The 24,047-nt window shown below is 39.3% G+C and overlaps 1 protein-coding gene across 1 annotated transcript in view; it reads right to left on the bottom strand.

Moving 5' to 3' along the window:
- Positions 1-6,168: 6,168 nt before the first annotated feature.
- The window catches only part of SYN2 (synapsin II), a 1,726,111-nt gene continuing 1,708,232 nt past the window's right edge, over positions 6,169-24,047 (bottom strand). Inside the window, exon 13 of the mRNA XM_044078054.1 lies at positions 6,169-7,152. Coding sequence (XP_043933989.1) covers positions 7,017-7,152 — 136 coding nt within the window. The 3' untranslated portion in view covers positions 6,169-7,016. The remainder of the gene's footprint in view (positions 7,153-24,047) is intronic.

Genomic DNA, 24,047 nt, shown 5'->3' with positions numbered 1-24,047 from the left:
ACTAAAATCTACTGCTGCACAAGGAATAGGTTGAAATATGCTTTGTCAATGTGGAACTCTTATAAAATGAAACAAATTGGTAGCCTGGAAAGAATTAATTGGATTTAAAAAAATGCAGGTATCTTCAAGAATATCTTACCCTAATAGTTGATCTTCATATATTATTTCTCATGGAGTTACAAAAGGTAAAGAGGCGGTCTAATATTGGAATTTAATGCAAATAAATAGAAGACGTTATTCAGAGATCTGGGGTTGAAAAGTGCACCAGAATGTCATTCATGCTGAAAAAGGAGCTGATTTCACACTGAACTAATCTCTAGAGTCTCCTTGATCCTTTATCTGTTTAAACATTTCTGCAGTTTTTTTCTACCTAAGTAGTGTTGGTAGTGCAGCATTGTCTATATTCAAGCTTGTGTTTTGGGCCTAGTTGTTTGTTAGTAGAGGCTGTGTGTCTGAGCACATGTTTCAGGCCATTATAGCTTAGCCAAAGCCAGTATAGCATTTCAGTGAGAGTGAATTGTTTGTGGTCATTGGCTGACTGGGGTTGCCTGGACTACGCCTTGGAGTAAGCACCTCATTGGTTCTTTCAAGCTTTTTTTAAAGTTGTTTCAGGTTTCAACTTTGTTACTTAAGAAGTTAACTTGTGAGTGTTTCTGCCATTTCAAACTGAGCTAATCGGAGGAAGTCGGAAGAAGGGCTCTGAGCTAACTAATCTGTGATATATAACATTAAGTATCCTGTTTCGTGCTTATTTCTGAGTTATTTATAGCACTTTTATTTTACTCACTCTGTGTGTGGTATTAACTAGAATTTTCTACAATTGTTAAGCATCTGGTTGGGTTTGTTTGTTCTGATTTTTGTTCCCCACCCTCCGTGCCTATTGGTATCCTGTTTTTATACTTGGTGTCTTTGCATTTCCCCTCCTTACTGTAAATTTGATCTGGGACACTCCTCCCAGTCTAGTGTCATTATCTCATTCTATCTATTCCAGGGAGAACATTTGAGAAGGCCAAACCAGTTAGCTTCTGCTCCTCCTTTCCCTTTCCACTTTACAAAAAAAAAAAAAATTCTAAGCTTGTTTCCTGCCTTTCCTTAAGTCGTCTAGTCCAGATACAGATTTCCTGTAACCAGGACTATTTGTAAGCTTCTGAGCCCCCAAGCCTTTCTGTTTTGGAGGGAAGCCTTCTAGCTTAATTTTGTTTCTTAGAACTAGCCAGTTTTCTAGTTTCAGCACTCAAATCTGTTTGAGCTCAGCACTTGTTCAGAACTCATTGTAAGCACTAAATAAGCTACAAATTTACTACGGCACTCAACTTTCCTCACTTGTATAGAGGAAAACAGTTTTTAGTACTTAATAAATAAGCACATATCCAGGCATGTCTAAGGGTCAGCTCTGTTTATTTTCTCCTGTCTACCTGATGAATCTGGGCATCTTGGGGCAGTGCAGCAATTGCCTCATGTACACAGCATACCCTCTCCTCCTACCACATAACACTACAACCTGTGAGAGATGCGCTTATATAGCCAAACTGGAAGCAAAGCTCTCTTCACCCAAGACTGGACTAGACAATCAAGAGGAGAAGGAAAACAGTTGTACCACACCACACTCATCACATAGTCCCTCAAAACCTACACCACCAAAACATACACATAGAAACAAAAAACACACACCGACATTCACGGAAGCTCTCAAAAAAATTTACCCAAGCAACAGGGACCTCCAAAGTAGAAACGCAAGCAACCGCCACTCCCCAACACAACTCAAATGACACATAGCCCACAAACTCAGTGTACCACTCAAACACAGCCCATAAGGCATAATAATGTACCCAACACTGTAATCATAGGTGACTCCATAGTCAGACACACTGATGTTCCACTCACCAGGCTAAACAAGGAGAAAGCTACTGTCAGCTGCCTGTCAGGTGCCAGGATCCGCTACATAACGTATGCACTCAGGTCACTCCACAACAAGTACAAATATGACTCTGTCATTGTCCATGTTGGTGTGAATGACCTGAGACGTACCTCCCTGGACTACATGAAAAGAGACATGGAGGAGCTCTCTGATCATGTAACCCAGGCAGGTATGACCTTAGCCCTGAGTAGCATCCTGCCATCACCCAGAATGATATCACAGTGCAAGGACAAAATGATTGACTTCAACAATTGGATAAGCTTCTGGTGTCATTCTAAGGGGATCCAGTATCTGTCTGCCTGTGATGACATGATCGACAAACCACGATGCTTTGCTAGAGATGGCCTGCACCTGTTGCTCTTGGGATTCTGGATACTGGCTAAGGCTCTTGCCACCCCTAAAGTGCTTTTTTTAGGCAAGATTCAAATGACAAATTCACCACCGTAACAGGTACAAGCAAGCAAAATCTGAGGGTAATGCTACTTAATGCTAGAAGTCTAAACCTGAAAATGCACTCACTCGAGGCACTCCTTAAAATGGAGAACATCGACATCTGTGCAGTGACAGAGACCTGGTTCAAGGCTCCAGAGAGCACCCCTTTATTACCAGGCTATAATTCATACCACACCTTTCGGCCACCTAACCTGGACTGAAGTACTAAAGGTGGAGGTGTGTCCATATTCATTAAGGATATCCACACCTCCAGGCTAGTTGCTCAGCATAATGCATCCTAGATTATCCAAGTGCAACTAACTCTGGGCAAGACCGCAATCCAAATTGTAGCTTGTTACACATCCCCCACCATGCCCCAGGAGTCCAACTTCTCATTTCTTAATACACTGGAAAATATTAGGGTACAACCTAACACCCTAATAAAGGGCGATTTCAACTACCCCACCATTAACTGGGAAAACTACTCATGTACAAACTCTTGTGCTCAACGTTTTCTGGAATTTATAAATTCCAATGCCTTGGATCAACTTATCCACACCCCCACCAGGGACAGCAATATCCTAGACCTAGTCATTACCAACATAGACAACCAGTGTTCCACAACAGAGGTCAGTTCCTTGTTGGTCAGATCCAACCATAAGCAAATCACCCTAGACATCCACATCCCACCCCCACCCCCACCCCCATTAGGGAAACCACCGTAAAAAATTTCTCCAAAGCCAACTTCACGCTTCTTAAGACAGAAGTGGCAAACTTCATGACACCCATGCTGACAGACAATAGAGGTATGACTGCTGAATCCTATACAATTGCACTTTATAAGCACTTACACGAGTGCATGGATCGTGCAATCCCTAACAGAACCAAGATGCTATCCTCCAGAAAAAGGAAGCCAATCTGGTGGTCTCCTGCTATAAACAAACTCTATAACAGAAGAAAGAAACTGTTGCAAAAAAGAGTAAAATCCCATGATTGGACGACCTCCGTGGTCAGCCTCAGTAAGAAGCTGAGAGCCCTCATAAAATCCTCCAAAGCTAGTTACGAAAACAAACTCGCCACTGATTCTAAAGACAACCACAAAGTATTCTATAGCTATGTCAAGAATCTCAATGGCAACACTCAGATTTGCTCTGAGTTGCAGCACAATGGCACTAAATATACAGAACCAACTGATATTGCCAACATCCTGGCAGATAGGTTCAGTGCTAACTTTACCCCTCTCTCATCCCCTAAAGGGCCCATCTCTATACTGGAAGAATGCAAAGTTCCTGTAATCACGGCTGCACAGGTAAAAAACACACTCTACAAAGCCAAAAACACAGCATCCATGGGACCTGACAACATCCCAGGCAGCGTTCTACATGAACTATCGAACGAACTGGCACCCCACCTAAGTACCATGTTCAATCATAGCCTCACCTCAGGCTTTGTGCCCACTGAATGGTGCACAGCAACGGTTATGCCACTCCCAAAGGGGGAGCCACCACGGACCCCAGGAACTACCGTCCCATTAGCCTGACGAGCCTGGTCTGCAAGGCTATGGAATGTATCATCATGGAACTTATAAACAATGACATTGGTAATCTCTAAACTCTGGACCCTACCCAGTTTGGGTTTGTAAAAGGCAGATCATGTCTCTTAAACCTGATAGACTTCTTTGAAGCAGACACCAAAGCTATAGATGAGGGTAAGGTGGTTCACACAGCCTATCTAGATCCTGCCAAGGCTTTCAACACCATCCCCTACTCTGGAATTATAGATAAACTCAGTAAACTAGGTATAAATCCCTATGTCACAAGATGGGTTGCCAACTGGCTCACTGACAGAACCCGCACTGTGAAAGTAGCAGACTCTAAATCCAACTTCAGACCAGGGACAAGTGGAGTACCACAGGGTTCAGTCCTAGATCCGGCTAACACAGAAGGTCTTTGGCCAACAAAGTTCACAGATGACTGCAAACTAGGAGCCATAATCAAAACTCCTAACAATGTGGACATCCTACAAAAGGGCCTCACTGAGACAGATGCCTGGTGTCAATGCCATGGCCACAAGCTCAATGCCAAAAAGTGCATTGTCATCCCTTTTGGTAAAAACTCTGTACCCATGAACTACCACATAGGCGGTAGTCTACTTAACACCGAAAGTGTGATAAGAGACCTTGGGACACAGGTGGACATTAGTTTTTCCTTTGATACTCACATCACCACAGTAGTAAGGAAATCCTTCTACATGGCACACCTCATCACAAAAGGTTTCTCATCCAGGAAAAAAAGAGGTCATTGTTCCCCTCTACTCATCACTCATTAGACCCATTATAGAGTACAATGCTCCTTTTGGTATCTACCTCACAAGACATCTACAACAACTGGAAAGGCCACAGAAATACCTCACAAAGAGGATTACTGGCCTCAAATAGATGCCCTACGCAGACTGTCTCAAAAAACTCCAGCTTTACTCTGTCGCATATCACCTACTCAGAGGCGATCTCTGCCTAACATACAAAGCTATGTCAAACCCAGAGCTGTTGGACATGGTCCACGTAAAGAAATCCCAATCCCTCTGAGCTACATGCTCTGGGGACCTAAACCTTGTCACCACAATAAACAGAACATGCTGGAAGGATAGATTCCTGTCCCAGAGACTTCCCATACTCTGGAACAAACTACCTATCTATATCAAACAAACCTCCTCATTAGCACTCTTCAAAAAAAATCTTGATGATTGGATGGGATTTAGGAAATTCAGCCTGGGGATCACTTCTGTGGCTCTGCTTGACAGGGGCACAGGAAAATAATTTTCTTGGGTGGCAAAAACCAGGGTACCATTTGACTAGGCTTATATAGGCCCTAGGGCCAATAGTCTCGTACCTACCTATGAACCTATGAACCTATTTATATGCAGAGTCACAAATAACTGATAACTGCTTTGCATTTTCTACTTCTTTTGGTAAAAGAGGCTTTAACTGCATTGACTTTTAAAGGGAATCTTGATCCATTTATGGGACAAAGAAAATACCAGTATGGAAAAGATGGTTAGTACAGGAGCTGTATAGAGGTTTGCTTGACATGAAATGAAATATGTATTCTTGTGAGTCATTTTTTTATCCTAATGTATATAGCTGTGCTTTGTCTAAGGGCATGTTTTTATATTTTAGTATAAATTAATTTGTGAGGTCAGTTTTGTGTTTTGGGAATGGGTTATGTCTGTAAGACCTATAATGTTACACATCCAGCTGTGGTACATTTGCGAGGAAGGAGGCTTAGCGCCATTTTCCCTGGCTGGTAACTCTCTTTGCGTTTCAACTGGCTGTCTGCTCTGAAGCCTAGTGTACAACATGCCTACTGGGAATTCAATTTGAGGTGTTATTCATGGTATGTCAGCTCCACAAATGCATACGTTCTGAGCCCCAAATTCAGGCTCAGTGCATGGCAACAAATCTCCTGTCCAATATATACTCCATTGTTTATTAACCATATGAAGCGTTTTCCATGCATTTCCTATGTGCTTGCCTATTTCAATGGGCATTATATCTATGAATCTCACTAAATATCTTTATTGAACTTATTTAACTTAGGCAATGATCAGAAGACCTTATATGAACCTCAAGGAAATATACCAAGCAAATTATTCAGAGAACTGTAGCACACTTGCTTATTGTAGTATCAGTCTATCACATTTCCAAGAGTATCTTCTATAGAATAAAAGAGAGATGAGTAATAAACAATTATTAAAAGGAAAAAGGAACACATTACATGTTTTATAATCCATTTTGATAAAGCAGGTTTTATACAGCAATGCATCTTCACCAACCAGATGGTTTTGCATTTATTGACGTGTACACTAGACAAAACAAAAGTTTAATGCCATCAAATCATGCAATGCATTTTTTAACACAACAGTGTTACTAAACAAAAACACTACAGAGAAATGGTTTACAAATGTATAATACTACACTTTAAAGATATGATGTTCTGCAATTTGCCATCCTGTAAACACTTAGGATAGTGAACACTTTATGGAAACATCAAAAATGATTGTCCAAGGTTAAAAGGAAATTGCACTTTTGCAATAAATGGCATTTCAGTAGCTACATCAGAAAATGAGACAGCATGGAAGGATATTATATTATTTATCTATTTAAAATCTATATAGTATAGCATTTAAAGCTATAGCAGTACATATACTGTAAAAGCTAATTTCACATGATTAAAAAAAAAAAACAATGTTTAATAGCAAAGCAGTTTGGGATGAACAAAGTAAGGAACACAAGTATTGGTCATTGTACTATACTGACTGCACAGCAGGTATTTGGGTACTAAAATGTGGACACAGTAAGGCCACAATATCACAGCTCCAGACCTGTAGTGAGATTTTTTGTCTCCCACATGAACCATTCTTTTGGTATGTATAATAATGTGGCTATTTTCAACGCCCACTCTTTAGGCATAACTTTTAAGTGAAGTTATTATATTGTCATGTTAGTTATGCTTTTGTTATTGAATACATTGTTCAGTTAAGCAAACAATCACGAAGGACATTCATGGGAGAGTACAGGAGGAGACCAAACTCATAAGAAAGAAGTTATCTTAAGAGGGATAGTTAAATAAGCTACATTTCAAAACTGAAAACATCCCTGATATTTACACTAGTCAGAAAACAAACTAGCAAAAGACTTTCTCAAATTCCTGATTGTTTCAGCCTTGGCTTCATCTTCATTCAAGCTTGAGCGAAAGAAGGATGATTCTGAGAAACTGAATGCGTTTGTCAAAGATTGTGATTTGCTGTAGGGAAAAAAAAAAAAATATATAATGGCAGCCATGAAGAGAAACAAAGAATAGTTTTGTGTTTATAAATGTGAATAGAAAACATTCAAATATATTAAACAGTGGCCATTTATGTCTCAGAGTACAATTTTGAGAAATAGAACATTGTCTTTAATAATCTTCTAGAAAGGATTGTTTGTTTAATTAATCTTTGTTTTGTGGAATTAAAACAAAATCATTGATCATTGTGAAACTGAACTTGTTTAAAGCCTTTGACACAGTTTGTCACAGCAAACTTCTACTTCAAATGTACTAATTCGGTATTAATCAGTAAAATGGCACTCCACCCTCTCTCCATACATCCCAGTCACTACCAGTGTACTACAAGGCACTCCACCCTCTCGCCATACATCCCAGTCATCACCAGTGTACTACAAGGTTCTGTCCTTGGTCCTCTCTATGTTAACATTCTCACCAACATCCTACATAAATTTACACAACAGGCCTCCAAAACATAATACTTGCCAGCCTGGGAGGACATGGTTGATAGGCCACCCTGCTTTTCCAGGGATGGTCTTCACCTGTCTCCTCTAAGCTTTTGGATATTGGCCAAAACTTTATCAACCCTATACCCATTGCCAAACAGACAAACCCTCCAGTGTAACAAAAGCTACGTTAAAAGCCTCAACAAGAAACTGCAATCTCTGGAAGTTCTCCTCACCCTGGAGTATACTGATGTCTGTGCAGTTACTAAAACATGGTTCAAAGCCAAAGAAAGCACTCAGACAGTGTATGGCTATAACACCTTTCATACATTCTAACCACCCACTGAACATGAAAGAGCAAAAGATGGAGGTGTATCCATCTACATAAAGGAAAAGCACACCTCAAGACTGGTCAAACAATATGACATGCTTGAGTTACTACATGTCCAGCTAACCATGGAAAAAAAAAACATTTTCATATTCTTGCCAGATACAACCTCCCCTCCATGAGCCAGGAAACCCATACATCATACCTGAAGTTACTAGAATCACTCACCATCCAGCCCATTACCATACTGATGGGTGATTTTAACTACCCCTCCATTAATTGGGTGGTATACACAACCACTAACATGCAGGCCCAAAGATTTCTTGATTTTGTACATTCAAATGTCCTGGACCAGCTAGTCTGCACTCCCACTAGGGGAACACATATCCTAGATCTGGTACTCACAAAATATTGGAGAATGCCCCCACCCCCAGTGTTATGTCCTAAATGGTAAGATCATATAGCAAAGCGGTCTCCCTTGAAATAAAACAAATCCCCCCACATAACCCCCAAAATTCTAAGAACTTCTTTAAGGTAAATTACCCCCTGTTAAGGGGCAACATCGACATTTTCCAAACTCCCCCAAATCCAGAAAACAAAGAAACCTATGCAGAGGCATACACAAAAGCCCTGTATGACCATATAAACAACTGCATAGAAATGGCAATACTAGACTGCTCTATCCCAAGTCAATCCACAAAAACAAGCCACCTGGTTGGACCCCTGGCATTAATAGATTATATAACAAAAGAAAGAAAATCCCATTGAGAAGTAAGAGGCAATGTGCACAATAAAGCAACAAGTCCTTCATTAGTCTAAACAAGTGAACCAGGGAACCAGTCAAGTCTCTAAAAGCAGACTTTGAGGCAAAAATAGCCTCCAAAGCTAAGGATAACCACAAAGCATTTTTCAGTTATGTCTGCAGCCTTAAGGGCAATGCCCAGTAATGCACAGAATTAGTTGTATATGACGTCATCTATATTCTGCTCTAAGACATAAAAAATCTGCTGGCTGACCTTCATTAATAAAGTAATATAAGGCATAACTGATACTTAAAAAAAACAGAATATATTAGTGCAGAATTAGACTGCAAAACCTCTAAGAGACAATCATAACCACTTAAAGCCATTTCCAGCTAATAACTTCAATGGCATAATTATTGGATCCATTTGAAATAAATGAGCAACAGTAATGAAGAATAAAAAAAAAGAAAAAAACATGAAAGACAGATAAATGCAATGCATGAATCTGAGTCATGTTATACATGACATATATTATATTATATACTAAGATGAGAGAACTGAGTTCATGATTTTGTGACTTTACTTCTTGTCATGAAATGTGTTCCTTAATCTAATAATGTAAACAGGTCATGTATTACACACATGGGCGTAGTGCAGAGCAGGATATTTCCTTTATCACTACTGTGTATGTTTCATCAAGCATTTATCACCACTTTACCAGTGTCATGAACAGTTTATTATCCATCTGCTTCAGGCATCATTAACTGGACCTATTTAGAATCAGGTAAATAAACTTAACATTACCTAATGAAAGTAACTACAAACAGTGTAACTGAGGGAAATATACCTACATAAAACACAGCAAGCCAATAAAAATTACATTAAAGCTGTTAAACTACAATCAATACAACCCAGAGGAAAAAAACTAATGTCTACGTATATATTATCTCTTATAAATTACAAAAGTACAATAAAATATACATTAAAAATACTTGAAATAAAACATAGAAATACAAAATATAAAAATACTTGCCTAATCTACATAAACCAGCACTCAAAATGGCAACTAGGGATATCACAAAACCTGATGGAAATTTATGCCATTGATGAAAGGATTAATCCTCCCAATTGAAAACTGCAACGAAAATCACATACAAAATGAACATGATAAAAAAAAAAAAAAAAAAAAAAAAAAAAAACAGCAAAAATATTCACCCCATGAAGCCATAAAGGAAAGAATGGGCCAGAGTACTGTTACTTGTTTACAATGACCAATATAGAAGACAAGTTAAAAAGTGGAAACATTTCAGAATTGCAGTAACGTCAAGGAATCAGAAATGGCAGAAAGAAACACTTATGTCAAAAAAAATTCACCACAGGAAGATGATGAAAGGCAAATTTTGTAGGATTGTTTGAATAACTGAGACCATAGACAGAGAAACTGCAGAAAATATCTACCTAGGCTTTAGCAAGGAGGATGAATTATTTTTTACATAAAGGCAGGTGAACAAATCAGGAGGAGATTCAATGGACCATAGAGGGCAGCATGGGATAAACATTAGTTAGGCAAGTGAAAAAATATTGTTGTTGTTGTGTCTTTCGGCTTATCCCGGTTAGGGGTCGCCACAGCGGAACTCCGGTCCACTAATGTTTGGTAGTGGATTTTTACATGCCAAGTTACCAGCCCTGACGCACAACCTTCAACGAAGGTACGCCCATTCATGCATGCCTTCCAACAGAAGACGCTCTAGCTGAGAATCGAACGGGACAATGTGTGTGATAGTAAATAAAATGCATTATGGTTAAGGATTGCAACTGGTCAGGGACTGGTACTGCAGCCAGTCTTCATGTTTGTGTTTATGTAGGTGGGACTTAAAACGTTCTGGAAAGAAAGGTTGGCTTTTTGCTGACAGTGTAAAGATACTCAGCAAAGCTGATGGCACAGCAGTGTATGAAGAGGTGAGGTGGGACTTGGTAAAATTAGAAATGGTCTAAAATAAGACAACTTATATGTGATGTAGAAAACAATAATATGTGCAGAATGTAACATCAGAGAAAAGAAGCACAAAACTCAAGGCAAACACTAACAACAACAGACATGGAAATGGATCTAGTGTCACATCACGTGTACTAAATTCTTCTTTTTCTTTCGGCTTTTTCCCGGTTAGGGGTCGCCACAGCGGATCACCTGTCCACTCATGATTGGCAGTGGAGTAAATTACTCAAACCATATTACATGCAGCAGTAATGGTCAGTAGGATTATGGGACATATAGGAAAGGAAACTTCCAGCAGGAAAGAATCTATATGGAATAGGTAATATGTAAAATCCAGTTTAGATTTTTAAAAGCAATTATAGAGACCTCAGCTGAAACTTTCAATAAAAACTGTGAACATTATTTACCATATGATTTAAATTTCCTGCTCATTGCAGTCAATTAAACACAGATAAAAAGAAAATAGAAACTGACAGAATAAACAAATGAAAAAGCAGTCCATAGTCACCATTAAAGTGGATAGATCTAGGAATACTTTACAACATGAACAAGTAGAAAGCATTCCATCTGACATTTACAAAATTATGTCCGTCCACACACAAACCTAAGCTACCCTATTCTTCCAATGAATCCATAAACTGGTAGCTTCCTCATGATGTCTTTACAGTCAGATGCCAAGTAAATTTCCAGTATGAGTATGTAAGGATTACATTCTTTGATTATTGGGGTTGTTACATTGCTGTTTGTTACTCGTTGCTGTACTTTTAGAACATTTAAAGCTACTGCACTAAAGTACTGCATTAGAGAGTATGTGTGTATGGATTGCAGCACTGTAGTGCAGTACTACAGTACTGCATTAGAGAGTATGTGTATATGGATTACAGTACTGCATTAGAGTGTATGTGCACATGGATTACAGTACTGTAATGAACTACTACAGTACTGCATTAGAGAGTATGTGTGTATGGATTACAGTATTGCATTAGAGAGTAAGTGTGCATGGATTGCAGTACTGTAATGCAGTACTACAGTACTGCATTAGAGAGCATGTGTGTATGGATTGCAGTACTATAGTGCAGTACTACAGTACTGCATTAGACAGTATGTGTGTATGGATTTTAGTACTTTAGTGCAGTACTACAGTACTGCATTAGAGAGTACGTGTGTATGGATTGCAGTACTGTAGTGCAGTACTACGGTACTGCATTAGAGACTGTGTGTATGGATTACAGTACTGCATTAGAGCGTATGTGCACATGGATTACAGTACTGTAATACAGTACTACAGTACTGCATTAGAAAGCATGTGTGTATGGCTTGCAGTACTATAGTGCAGTACTACAGTACTGCATTAGAGAGTATGTGTATATGGATTACAGTATTGCATTAGAGAGTAAGTGTGCATGGATTGCAGTACTGTAATGCAGTACTACAGTACTGCATTAGAGAGTATGTGTATATGGATTACAGTACTGCATTAGAGAGCATGTGTGCATGGATTACAGTATTGCATTAGAGAGTAAGTGTGCATGAACTGCAGTACTGTAATGCAGTACTACAGTACTGCATTAGAGAATATGTGTATATGGATTACAAAACTGCATTAGAGCATATGTGCACATGGATTACAGTACTGTAATACAGTACTACAGTACTGCATTAGAGAGCATGTGTGTATGGATTGCAGTACTATAGTGCAGTACTACAGTACTGCATTAGAAATTATGTGTGTATGGATTACAGTACTGCATTAGAGAGTAGGTGTGCATGGATTGCAGTACTGTAGTACAGTACTACAGTACTGCATTAGAGAGCATGTGTGCATGGATTGCAGTACTATAGTGCAGTACTACAGTACTGCATTAGAGAGTATGTGTGTATGGATTTTAGTACTTTAGTGCAGTACTACAGTACTGCATTAGAGAGTATGTGTGTATGGATTGCAGTACTGTAGTGCAGTACTACAGTACTGCATTAGAGACTGTGTGTATGGATTATAGTACTGCATTAGAGCGTATGTGCACATGGATTACCGTACTGTAATACAGTACTACAGTGCTGCATTAGAGAGCATGTGTGTATGGATTGCAGTACTATAGTGCAGTACTACATTACTGCATTAGAGAGTATGTGTATATGGATTACAGTATTGCATTAGAGAGTAAGTGTGCATGGATTGCAGTACTGTAATGCAGTACTACAGTACTGCATTAGAGAGTATGTGTATATGGATTACAGTACTGCATTAGAGGGTATGTGTGCATGGATTACAGTATTGCATTAGAGAGTAAGTGTGCATGGATTGCAGTACTGTAATGTAGTACTACAGTACTGCATTAGAGAATATGTGTATATGAATTACAGAACTGCATTAGAGCATATGTGCACATGGATTACAGTACTGTAATACAGTACTACAGTACTGCATTAGAGATTATGTGTATGGATTTCAGTACTGCATTAGACAGTATGCGTGTATGGATTACAGTACTGCATTAGATAGTATGCATGCATGGATTACAGTACTGCATTCGACAGTATGCATGCATGGATTACAGTACTGCATTAGATAGTATGCGTGCATGGATTGCAGTACTGCATTAGACAGTATGCGTGCATGGATTGCAGTACTGCATTAGATAGTATGCGTGCATGGATTGCAGTACTGCATTAGATAGTATGCGTGCATGGATTGCAGTACTGCATTAGACAGTATGCATGCATGGATTGCAGTACTGCATTAGATAGTATGCGTGCATGGATTGCAGTACTGCATTAGATAGTATGCGTGCATGGATTACAGTACTGCATTAGACAGTATGCGTGTATGGATTACAGTACTGCATTAGACAGTATGCGTGCATGGATTACAGTATTGCATTAGACAGTATGTGTGCATGGATTGCAGTACTGCATTAGATAGTATGCATGCATGGACTGCAGTACTGTAATGCACATTTTGATCATTTGGGTATTGGGAATTTACAGTATTCACCTCTCATATTCTTGTAGCCTTTCAGCATGTCTCTTATTATTACCATTTTCTAGTCCAATCCATTATGTCCTTCTGCCGTATACTAAGAGACAGTTATAAAGCTGTCCTGTTTTCTTGTAGCTGCAGCTGCACTGGTTATTATAGAAACTTAGTCAGATATTGTTCCTTCTGTACCCAGCCTGATAGCACCGGGTGTCTTGTGATAGTTTAGCAACTGTCTCCTATTTACTGAAAACCCTTTATTGCTAATTCACAATGATTCAAAATGTAAGAAGTACAAGCATTTATTGAACTTGTATGCAGCTTTCTCACCTCAACGTGCATTCAGTAAGCATGTGCACACACACACACACACACACACACACACACACACACACACACACACACACACACACACACACACACACACACACACAGAGTTATCAGCACAGAGCACCTCTGCTACACCAACATACTAAGGATGATAAGAGAACACTGCCCAAGCCTCCCAGACTAAACACTCAGAAACCTCAGCCATTAATTTGCATATTAACATACCCATGTTCCAGTACATATACCAGTAAGCATCACAAGGGTGTGGATGACAAGCCTTCAAAGCCCACTGGAGTGCATCCATCTACAGACATGTTAAAAATAGGTGATTCTTCTGTTAGGCACACAGTCACCACCCTGACCAGGCTGTATAAGAATAGAGTTACAGTTAAATGGAGATAGAATTCAGGATGTAAGAAGTGCTCTTAAAGTCCACTATCCTGACAGATATTATTACAGCCTGGTAATTATACTCATGGAGGTGGGTGACTTTAGGTACTCTACCTAAAAGTATATGCTGATGGACATGACTAAGATTGCCATGCATGTGTCCAAGGTAGGACAGACACTGGTCTTGAATAATGTTTTGTCATCACTCAGAATGATGGTGAGAGTCAAAGACAAGATAACCTGCTTTAATATTTGACTATATAGATGATGCCATTCTAAGAAGTTTTAGTACAGGTCAACTTTGGATGAGATGGCTGACAAGCTTTCCTGTTTTGCCAGGGCTGGTATTTACCTATTTTACTACAGATTTTGCCAGGAGTCTTAAACAAAAAAGAAAAAAAATGTCCAAACTCCTGAGACTCTCTTTCAATTTGAACAAATTCATATCTGTCTAGCTACATGGACATGGTTTAAACTCAGACAAACTAAACTCTCTGTTCCAGAGTTTAACAGATGCCATGCCATTAGATCTACTGGCATCTGGGGGAGGTATCTGTATTTGCTAGGATAGCATCACCTCATGACTGATTCCTTGGTACCCCAAACATAAACTCTTAGATAAAAAGAAAAATGTATGCAGGAACAGGTGAGAGGTGCGGTACAAGAAAACTGTGCAAACAAAAAAGTAAAAAACAAGTACTGAACCAACACGGCTAAGCACAAATATCTATTTATTTAACAAAGTAAAAAGTAATGAAAGTGAGCGCTTTCGCGATAACACTATCGCTTCTTCTTTGGTACCTCAAACATAAACTCTTTGATGTCTAAATCACCTTAAACAAGATTAATTACCAATTAATAGCTAACTCTAGAACACCCTATATGTCTCCTAGTGTCGGCACTAACCCTGCCAAAGCCCTTAGGTGAAATCCCCATTAATACCAATGTATACATATTGGTGGATTTCAGCTATCCATCAATAAATGGACTAACCTGCACTACCAGTGACTGATGTGCACAATATTTAATTGATAGAATAAGTGCTAACTTCGTTGTACCAATAGGTTCATAGGGGTGTACTAGGATAACAACCACTGGTGCCTTTTTAAGCTTAGCCATGAATCCCAAATATCTTACAAGTTATGGTACTTATAATAAATGAAAGCAGTGGTTTGGGAGATGAAACATTTACAAGCAGAGGCTCGAGAGATGAAGCATTCACAGGCTGCTGTGTCCATTAGAGACATGGGTGCCATACCAGGGATGAATTTGCTTTTTCTGATCCAATTGGCAAAGTTATGCTTGAATTGGTTTAGGGAGGAACTCTGCTTCACATTTATAGGGTGCCTGTTCCAGAGAAGTAGTAGTCTCTGAGATACATAATTGTCTGTCCAGCAGGTCCTATTTATATCACAGGCAATGTTAAAGTCTTTAGAATGGAATATTTTTGTGCCATTTGTTTTGCATATATGCAGGAGGTACATCAGGGTGGGGTCCAACAATGTCTTATATGCCAAGCATAGATCTTCCCTCAACAGCCTGTAGGAGACAGAATACAGTGATAGGGCGTTAAGGCAATCTGCATAGGACATGTTACTTTTCTCCTGTATTCTTTTGATTTGTAACATCTGTGTAATTTCCACTTATAGCATGTGCCTGGTTAGGTACACATCAAAGAAAGTGCTGTACTCAACTTAATGATAGGTCTGATTAGTGCCAAATAGTGTCACAATAACCCCCTTGGACCTAGATTCCATATCTTTGTTTATAAGTTGCACAGTACAGAATGATTTTCTCAATACTGCAGATACGTGATGGTCAAAGGCTAGATTACTGTCTATGTGTGCCCCTAAGTTCCTAACTACTGGGTCGACTCTTAAAGGTGTGTGGTTAATATGATAGTTACCAAGGGTGGATGACTTCTTGAAGGATGCCATTATGGATTTCTAGGCATTTAGTTTTTGTCCATGGCTCTGACACCAGATATTGTCTGTGTCAGCCCTTCCTGGAGAGCATTAGTGATGGATGAGGATTCTATGGCTGCTCCTAATTTGCAATCATCTGCAAATTTGGTCAGCCAGAGGCCCTTGATGTTGGATAAGTAGATGCCAAAAAGGAGTGGTCCCAGGACCGATCCTTGAGGGACTCTGTTGGTGACTGGCCCCTTTGTAGAGGTGGACTCCCCAATTCTAACTTCCTGGGCTCTCTCTGTGAGCTAGCTGGCTATCGTCCAGATGATATAAGGGTTTATACCTAACCTCTTGAGTTTTTCAACAATGTCCGAGTAGGATATTGTGTCAAATGCCTTGGCCAGGTCAAGGCAAGCAGTGTGAGCCATTTTGCCCTAATTCATTGCTTTGCTGACCTTCTCAAAGAATACCAGGTTGAATAGGCATGACCTGCCGTTGACAAAACCAAACTGAGTTGAGTCCAGTATATGGAGCTTTCCTATGTCATTACTAACCATTTCTATGATAATTATTTCCATGGCTTTGCATATGAGACTAGTGAGACTTATGGGTCTGTAGTTTCCAGGGTCGGTAGATGGCCCACATTTGTGCATAGAGATGATGGCTGCTGTTTTTCATTCAAAGCCTGACTGGAGGCTACAATTAAATAATTATTCCAGAAGGTCTGATAAGCCATATTTCATGCTATTTAGAAGGCAGTTTGGGATATTGTTTGGGCCCATTGATGCAGTGCTCTTGGCCTTAGAGAGCGCATTGAGGACTTGTTCCATAGTGATAATAGGGGGAGTTATATTTTACTGTATTTCCTGAGGAGAGGCTGGGGGTAGGGGTAAAGTTAGAGCTGAATTTTGAATTTCTCTTCCAGTAGGTTTGCTGTATCTTCTGGCTCAGTATAAGTGGCTCCATTAACAATGAACTCTGCATACAACTGTGTATTGCCTTTGAGGTTGTGGACATAGCTAAAAAATGCCTTGTGGTTGTCCTTGGACTGGGAGGATAAATTTACCTCAAATATGGCTTTGGTGGATTTTATTTGTCCTTTGAGTTACTTGTTTAGTTTGATGAGAGTCCTTTTTATCCTGCAGTGTGCTACACCTCCTAATTTTTGCCATGAATTTCTTCCTTCTGTTATACAGCCTACTGATGTTGTAATTCCAGCAGGGTGGCTTGTTTTTTGAGTTAGTCCTGTATTTATTCCTGTTAGGTACAACTGCCTCTATGCAGCTATTAACATGTTTGTATAAGGTTTCTGTGAACAGTTCCGCATAGTTAGCAGTGTTCTCAGGGTTTAGAGGGCTTGATAGTTTGCCAGGTTATCACTTAATAGTAAGAAGTTAGCTTAAAGCAGTTCCTGAGTATTCCAGGGTTAGCAGGGATTCATGGTTTTAATTTTACTTCAAAAGAGACTGTTTTGTAATCTGACCTTACCAGAGAGGACATTACACTAGGGGATGTATATCACTTTCCATATTAGTGAGGTCCAGATCCAGTATGTTTGCACCCATGGTAGTCATATGGACAACCTGGTGTTTATAAAATACAGGGATCTCTGTGCCTGCACATTAGGTATCATAGCTGATTCCTAGTTAATAGTGGGGATATTAACGTTACCCATGAGCATGGTTTTGGACCGAATGGTGAGTGATTCTAGTAATATACTTTATGGATTTCCTGGGTCATAGAGGGGGAGCTATAGTTTGCAAGGAAGTGGTATGGGATTTTGCCTATGGGATATGAACATGGAGAAGCTCAAGTGCATTATCCTATTAGCCATCCTGCTAGGGGCCCAAATACCCTTGAGCTTGTCCTCAGAAATACAGGCCCTTCTTGCACACCTCTATGTGTGTTATTGGCACTCAGTAAATTAAGCAATACATCATTGACTTTTTCTTATAAAACTGGTGGCAAAAGCCTCAGTTCTTAGGGATTTCACAAAAGCAAACCTTCTTCAATTACTTGATGACCTAAGTAAATTCTACTGTAATCCCCCCTCTGACAGACCCCAGTGTTAAAGCTGCTGCCTACTTCCACTCCCACTTAAATAGTTGTACTGATAAGGCAGTCCCTATTCGCTCCAAATATAATGAGAAATTTAAAAACAAAATCACAAGACAGATACATTAATTCATCCTTATAACAGTACTAATTCTATCCACTCTAATAGCACACTTAAGCAAGCTGACAAAGAGCTTCATGATACCATCAGGAAGCTCAGAGTTGACTATTTACTAAAAATAGCCAATGAAGCAAAAAATAAAACTTAGTACCCAGTTTTACTCTGCCCACAGTTACAACTATTCGACAGATTCCACAGTTTCAGCCATCCCCTATAATTGCTGTCAAACAAGTTCTCCCAGTCCTCTAGTAAGTTAAGAATGCCTCATCCATCCTGACAACATACCACATTACCCATTTAGCAGTACCAAATATGGCCTAGCTAATCTCCTGTTTAACCTCTTTAAGCTAAGCCTGTCACTGGTTACATTTACAAAGCCTGTAAAACAGCCATTGCAATGTGGCTACACAAGGGTGGCCCAACCACAGACAGTGGTAACTATACTCCCATTAATCTCACTAGCCTCATACATAAAGCTATGAACATATCTCTGACATCATTAATCTGGACACTGAAAAATCTCTTAAACCTGTACCTTCATCAATTTTGTTTTCTCAGATGTAGGTCCTCTCTGTCCTTTTTTAAAAAAAAATCACTGAATCTGTAGATAGAGGTTATATGGCACATACAGCCAAGGCCTTTGTCACTATTTCCCATGAAGGATATGTTAACAGTTGGTGTACAGGAAACAGTTTAAAACTAAATATGAAAAAATGTAGTATAGTTAATTTGGATAAAAGAAACATTTCCACATCATTCCATACAGGCAACACATCTCTCAAATCAGACACTGCTGTAAGGGATCTAGACACACTTACTGATAATTCCTTATCTTTTGACTATTATTGCTTGTTATTAGTTCAAAACTCTTTTCTCTCTAGCTCATCTAATTTCCAAAGCCATTTACTTTAGATTCAAAGGAATGTTAATTGGCTCCCTATTGAAATGTCTGCACTCGAAATGCTGAGTACCGACAAGCCACCAAAATGACACTGAAAACTCTTCTCCTTAAAACTTCTTTTTGCAGAAGGACCAAGCCCCCCCCCACACCCTGAAATTTTATATATATATATATATATATATATATATATATATATATATATATATATATATATACATATATATGTATATATACACATACATGAACTCCAAGATGGCCATACCTCGAAGAAAAGGGAATATTCCAAGAAATGGCATCTTGGACTTAGTATTTGTAAGTCTGATCTTTCGGTCATTCAGTATCCATATTTCAGGACTTGCTCTAGTAAGTCCCAAGATTTCAAATGGTTACCATTTTAATTGCCTTTTGCAAATCTCTATTATCAACCTTATTATTGAACATACTGTACTACCCAGGATCGAGTCCCTCTGCCTGAATCAAGAATCTCAGAACAACTCCTTGCAACAAAGTATGAGATTTACAACTATTATGTTAACCTACTGTTAATTTAGTTTCACCTTTTAGTGCTTGCTACCTAGGAATGCTAACAACCTTAAACAGGTATCTAGTTGCTCAGCCTGGTTCCCTGCCCACAAAAAGACACCTCTGTAACTTTTGGAATTCCCTTTTACCCTTAGGCTTAGTGGCTTCATTCAAGACTGATCCTATTTCTAAACAGTGTCTTTAACTCTATTTTATTCTCTCTAGAACTACCTAAAGCCCTAAGCAGCAATTTCTCACTGATTGTTTTTTTTGACTGTGTGATCACACAAACTAGGTTCAGCCCTGCTACGTTTGCCCTCGCTATGCTCAGACTCACATCGTTCCCCTACCCAATCCCCATATAATTTTCTTTATACCTAACCATCCTGTCCAACCCCCCTCCCTAACTTCTCCCTTTCCTGCTTCACTAACCTACACCACATTAACATCCCTCTTCTCCCTCCCACAGCTCAACTTACTTCCTATCTTTCTTCCACATACACCACACCAACTAGTTAACACATTTACCTATCCAATCACTGACATAGAATCTTACACCACACCCCTCCTACCTACCAACACCACACCTAACATGCCTTTCTCTACCCAAATACACCTTCTCTTACCTCCCTTACTCCTGCTCTACTCACTTTCCTCCTACAACTTCCTCCTTATTACACTACACTTTAGTCCCACAAACGCTCATGAAAAGCAACCAATACACCCTCAGCATACCTTCTATATATGCTCTTTAGTCTTTTCTTTGGATACTCCCCTCCCAAAAATTAAAATTCCCCCACCCCATACCATAACATAACATCTCTATGCAAAATAAAGTACTTAAACTACAAGCAGTACTATCTCCCCAAATCTCTATCACAATCTCATGATATACACCCAAATCCAGGCCCCAACTCCTCTCCCCCATCCAACTCTGGCAATATTCCATACTCTATAATGTTTCAACTCCCCCATAAAATATGTTTCTTTTTACTCCATGAATACCAAGAGTGTAGTTAATAATATCAGCGAATTTCACACCTGGATGGCTAACTAAACCCCTGACATTGTCTCCCTGACTGAAGCCTGGCTTAAACCACCTAACCTTGACTGTGATATCCTCCCCGCAGGATACAATATTCTATGGCTAGATCATCTAAAAAAAGGGGGGGGGAATAGCCATTGTCTACTCAGATCACCTTAGTCTCACTAGACTTAATGAACCCACTCCCTCCTTCTCACCTGCTGAATTGCTGTTAGCTAACCTGAAACTCAACAACTTCTCAACCATCTCCGTAGCTGGTATATATATTCCCCCAGGCAACAACATCACCCTACAAGAAAATATTCTCTCATACCTTTCCCAGCACATACATAATGAGATCATCCTTCTCGGGGATGTTAACATAAACTGATTAAACCTACAGGCCCATAACTCTACTACTAGTATTAACTTATATGGCTTTACACAAAGAGTCTCAAACTGCCACCATTTTAGCACATACTTCATTGAATCCATATCAAAGATGGTAAACCCTAACCCCTCCCCTACTAGCTCAAAAGACTACTCATCAATACCCCCTACCTAAATTCTTCTAACTTTTTCTTCCTTGAACCTGTTCCCACCAACTATATTAAGTCTCTACTTTCCAAACCTAAACCCTGTTCCTCTTCTGCTGATAATCTTCCACCCTATTTCCTACAAATAGCTGCTGAATCCATTGCAATCTCTGTATCTATCTTAATAAACTGCTCCATCTCTGAATCAAACATCTCATGTATTTGGAAAGAATTCTACACATTACCCATACACAAAGGCGGTAACTGTAATGACATTTCCAACTTTAGACCAACTGCCATATTCCCTTCTCTGTCTAAAATATTAGAAAAATGCATTCACAAGCAAGTTGTCCAACAGCTAACACAGGAAAACTTACTCACTACAACCCAGCATGGCTTTCGCCCACAACACAGCACAACTACTGCCCTGTCCTTCATCCATACTATCTCTCTGGCAAGAGACGATAATAAACTTGTCTTCTATCTTTTCCTCAACCTCTCTAAATCCTTTGATACTGTCTCCCACTCTTTCCTGCTAAACAAACTGTCTAACCTCAACTTCTCCACTGCCACCATTGACTGGTTTTCCAGCTGTCTCTCTGAGCGTAAGCAATCAGTGACATGGCTCTCAGCACTCTTCCCCTCCTCTCACAGCAAAGATGGGTGCCCCACAAGGATTCATCCTTGGCCTACTTCTCTTTAACATCTTCACTAATCTTCTCTATATCTCCTGCCCCCAGTCATCCCTCATACATTATGCAGATGACTCAACTGTCATCACCATCTCAGACCCTCCTTCAGAGCTTATCTCTGCTACCCAAGAATCCTTCAACACCGTAGAAATCTGGCTCTCTCAAAATCAGCTTGTTCTTAACCCTACAAAAACAAAATTCCTTCTTTTTCTTCCCCAAAACCTCACCCACCTCAAAACTATTTTTTCTATACTATCCCTAGATAACACCTCCATCATTGTTGAAAACAACACAAAACTTCTAGGAGTCATAATTGATGACCAACTTAAATTTGATAGGCATATAAACAAATGTATCAAAAAAACACATCAAAAACTTGGGCTACTCTATTGAAACAAAAAGTTCCTCACTACCAAAGCTAAAATTACCTTCTCACATGCCTACCTCCTACCTCTCCTTCTCTACAGCTCCCAAATACTTACAAATCTAAACTCTACATTATCAGCCAAGACAGAGATAACTTATAACAAGGTAACTAAATGTGCAGCATGACATACCTACAAATCTCACCATTGTCTTGCCCTAAAACACCTAAACTGGCTTGAGCTACCCAATCAGCTACTTCTCTCCCAACTCCTCGTAGTGCAGTCAATCCTCTACCAGAAATCTTACTTTCCCATCCTATCTCCTCTCATCTCATATTACAACCCCACTAGGCCACTACGCAACTCTCGCCAAGACCTGCTACAAATACACAAACCCAACGCCAAAATCGGTCAAAGCCTCTATAGCTACCATCTTCTGTATCTTGAAACAAACTCCCACTAGAAATCAGGTCCCTTAAAAATATAAATCAATTCAAAGCTGCAGCAAGAGATTATCTAACATCTCAGTGGTCCTGCCCCTGTACACAACCTCCTTAAACCCTAGAAATCCAATTATAACCATTGTGTATCTTTACTACCATGTCTTATATAATAAATGTCTCCAACCAGGATATTTTACTGTTACTGTATAATACTATAACAGACGTAAAAGAAACTGTGATATACGATTGCTAGACTTATGTCGACTATCTTCTATAGTTCGATTCTGATATTTCTATAATTGTCTCTGTACTGATTATTCTCAGTATAACCTATTTTTAATCAATTGTCTTTAATTTTAAAACTTAATGTGATATTGGGGAGCTTTTCTCCCAAGGCCTCTGCTGAAAAAGGACTAGTCAGCTCAGTCACACAATCCCGGTCAACAAATGTAAAATAAAATAATAAATAAATAAATCTCTTTTAGAATGTTTATGTCTAAACATTTCACACAATTTGAAAAAAAAAAGAGATTCCTAATTAAAGGTATCAGTATCCTCAGAATCCTCAGTTATCCACACAGACAGGCAGTCCACTCCCTAGACTCTCTTATAAACTCATTAATGTTGATCTGTGTCTAGCCTTCTAAGCCATGAAGGAATCATCCATTTTCTTTATTGAACAAAAGGTTCCTGAAATACCTGTATCACTCTACAAAGGCTAAAATCCTCCGTATAGACAAACCAGATGCATAGCTTCTGATATGAAACAAACTACATTTGAAGTACTGTCCCACATTATCTGGCATACCAAAGATTAAAATAAACCCTTGCAATCTGTGCACTTCTGCTAGTAAGCTATTTACTCTCATCTTACTAGAATGTTCCACAAATTCCTTGTTAATATGGGCTTCTAAGATGTAGATTAAACTCTCAGATGTGTTGTAACATATGAAGCATTTACTGTACAGTATATCCTTATAAGCTACCTCAGTTATCAGTATTTAAAATCTTGCATATTGCTATGATGTAGTGGTAATGTTTGTCTTTTGTCTTGCAGTAACATGGTCTTGTGTATTTCTCACTATTATGCATGCA

This window comes from Protopterus annectens, chromosome 7.part0 (genome assembly GCF_019279795.1).
Source record: "Protopterus annectens isolate FY-2018-M chromosome 7.part0, PAN1.0, whole genome shotgun sequence".
Lineage (NCBI taxonomy): Eukaryota > Metazoa > Chordata > Ceratodontiformes > Protopteridae > Protopterus > Protopterus annectens.
The sequence above is the reverse complement of the archived record's forward strand: the minus strand, read 5'-3'. Positions and strand labels throughout refer to the sequence as shown.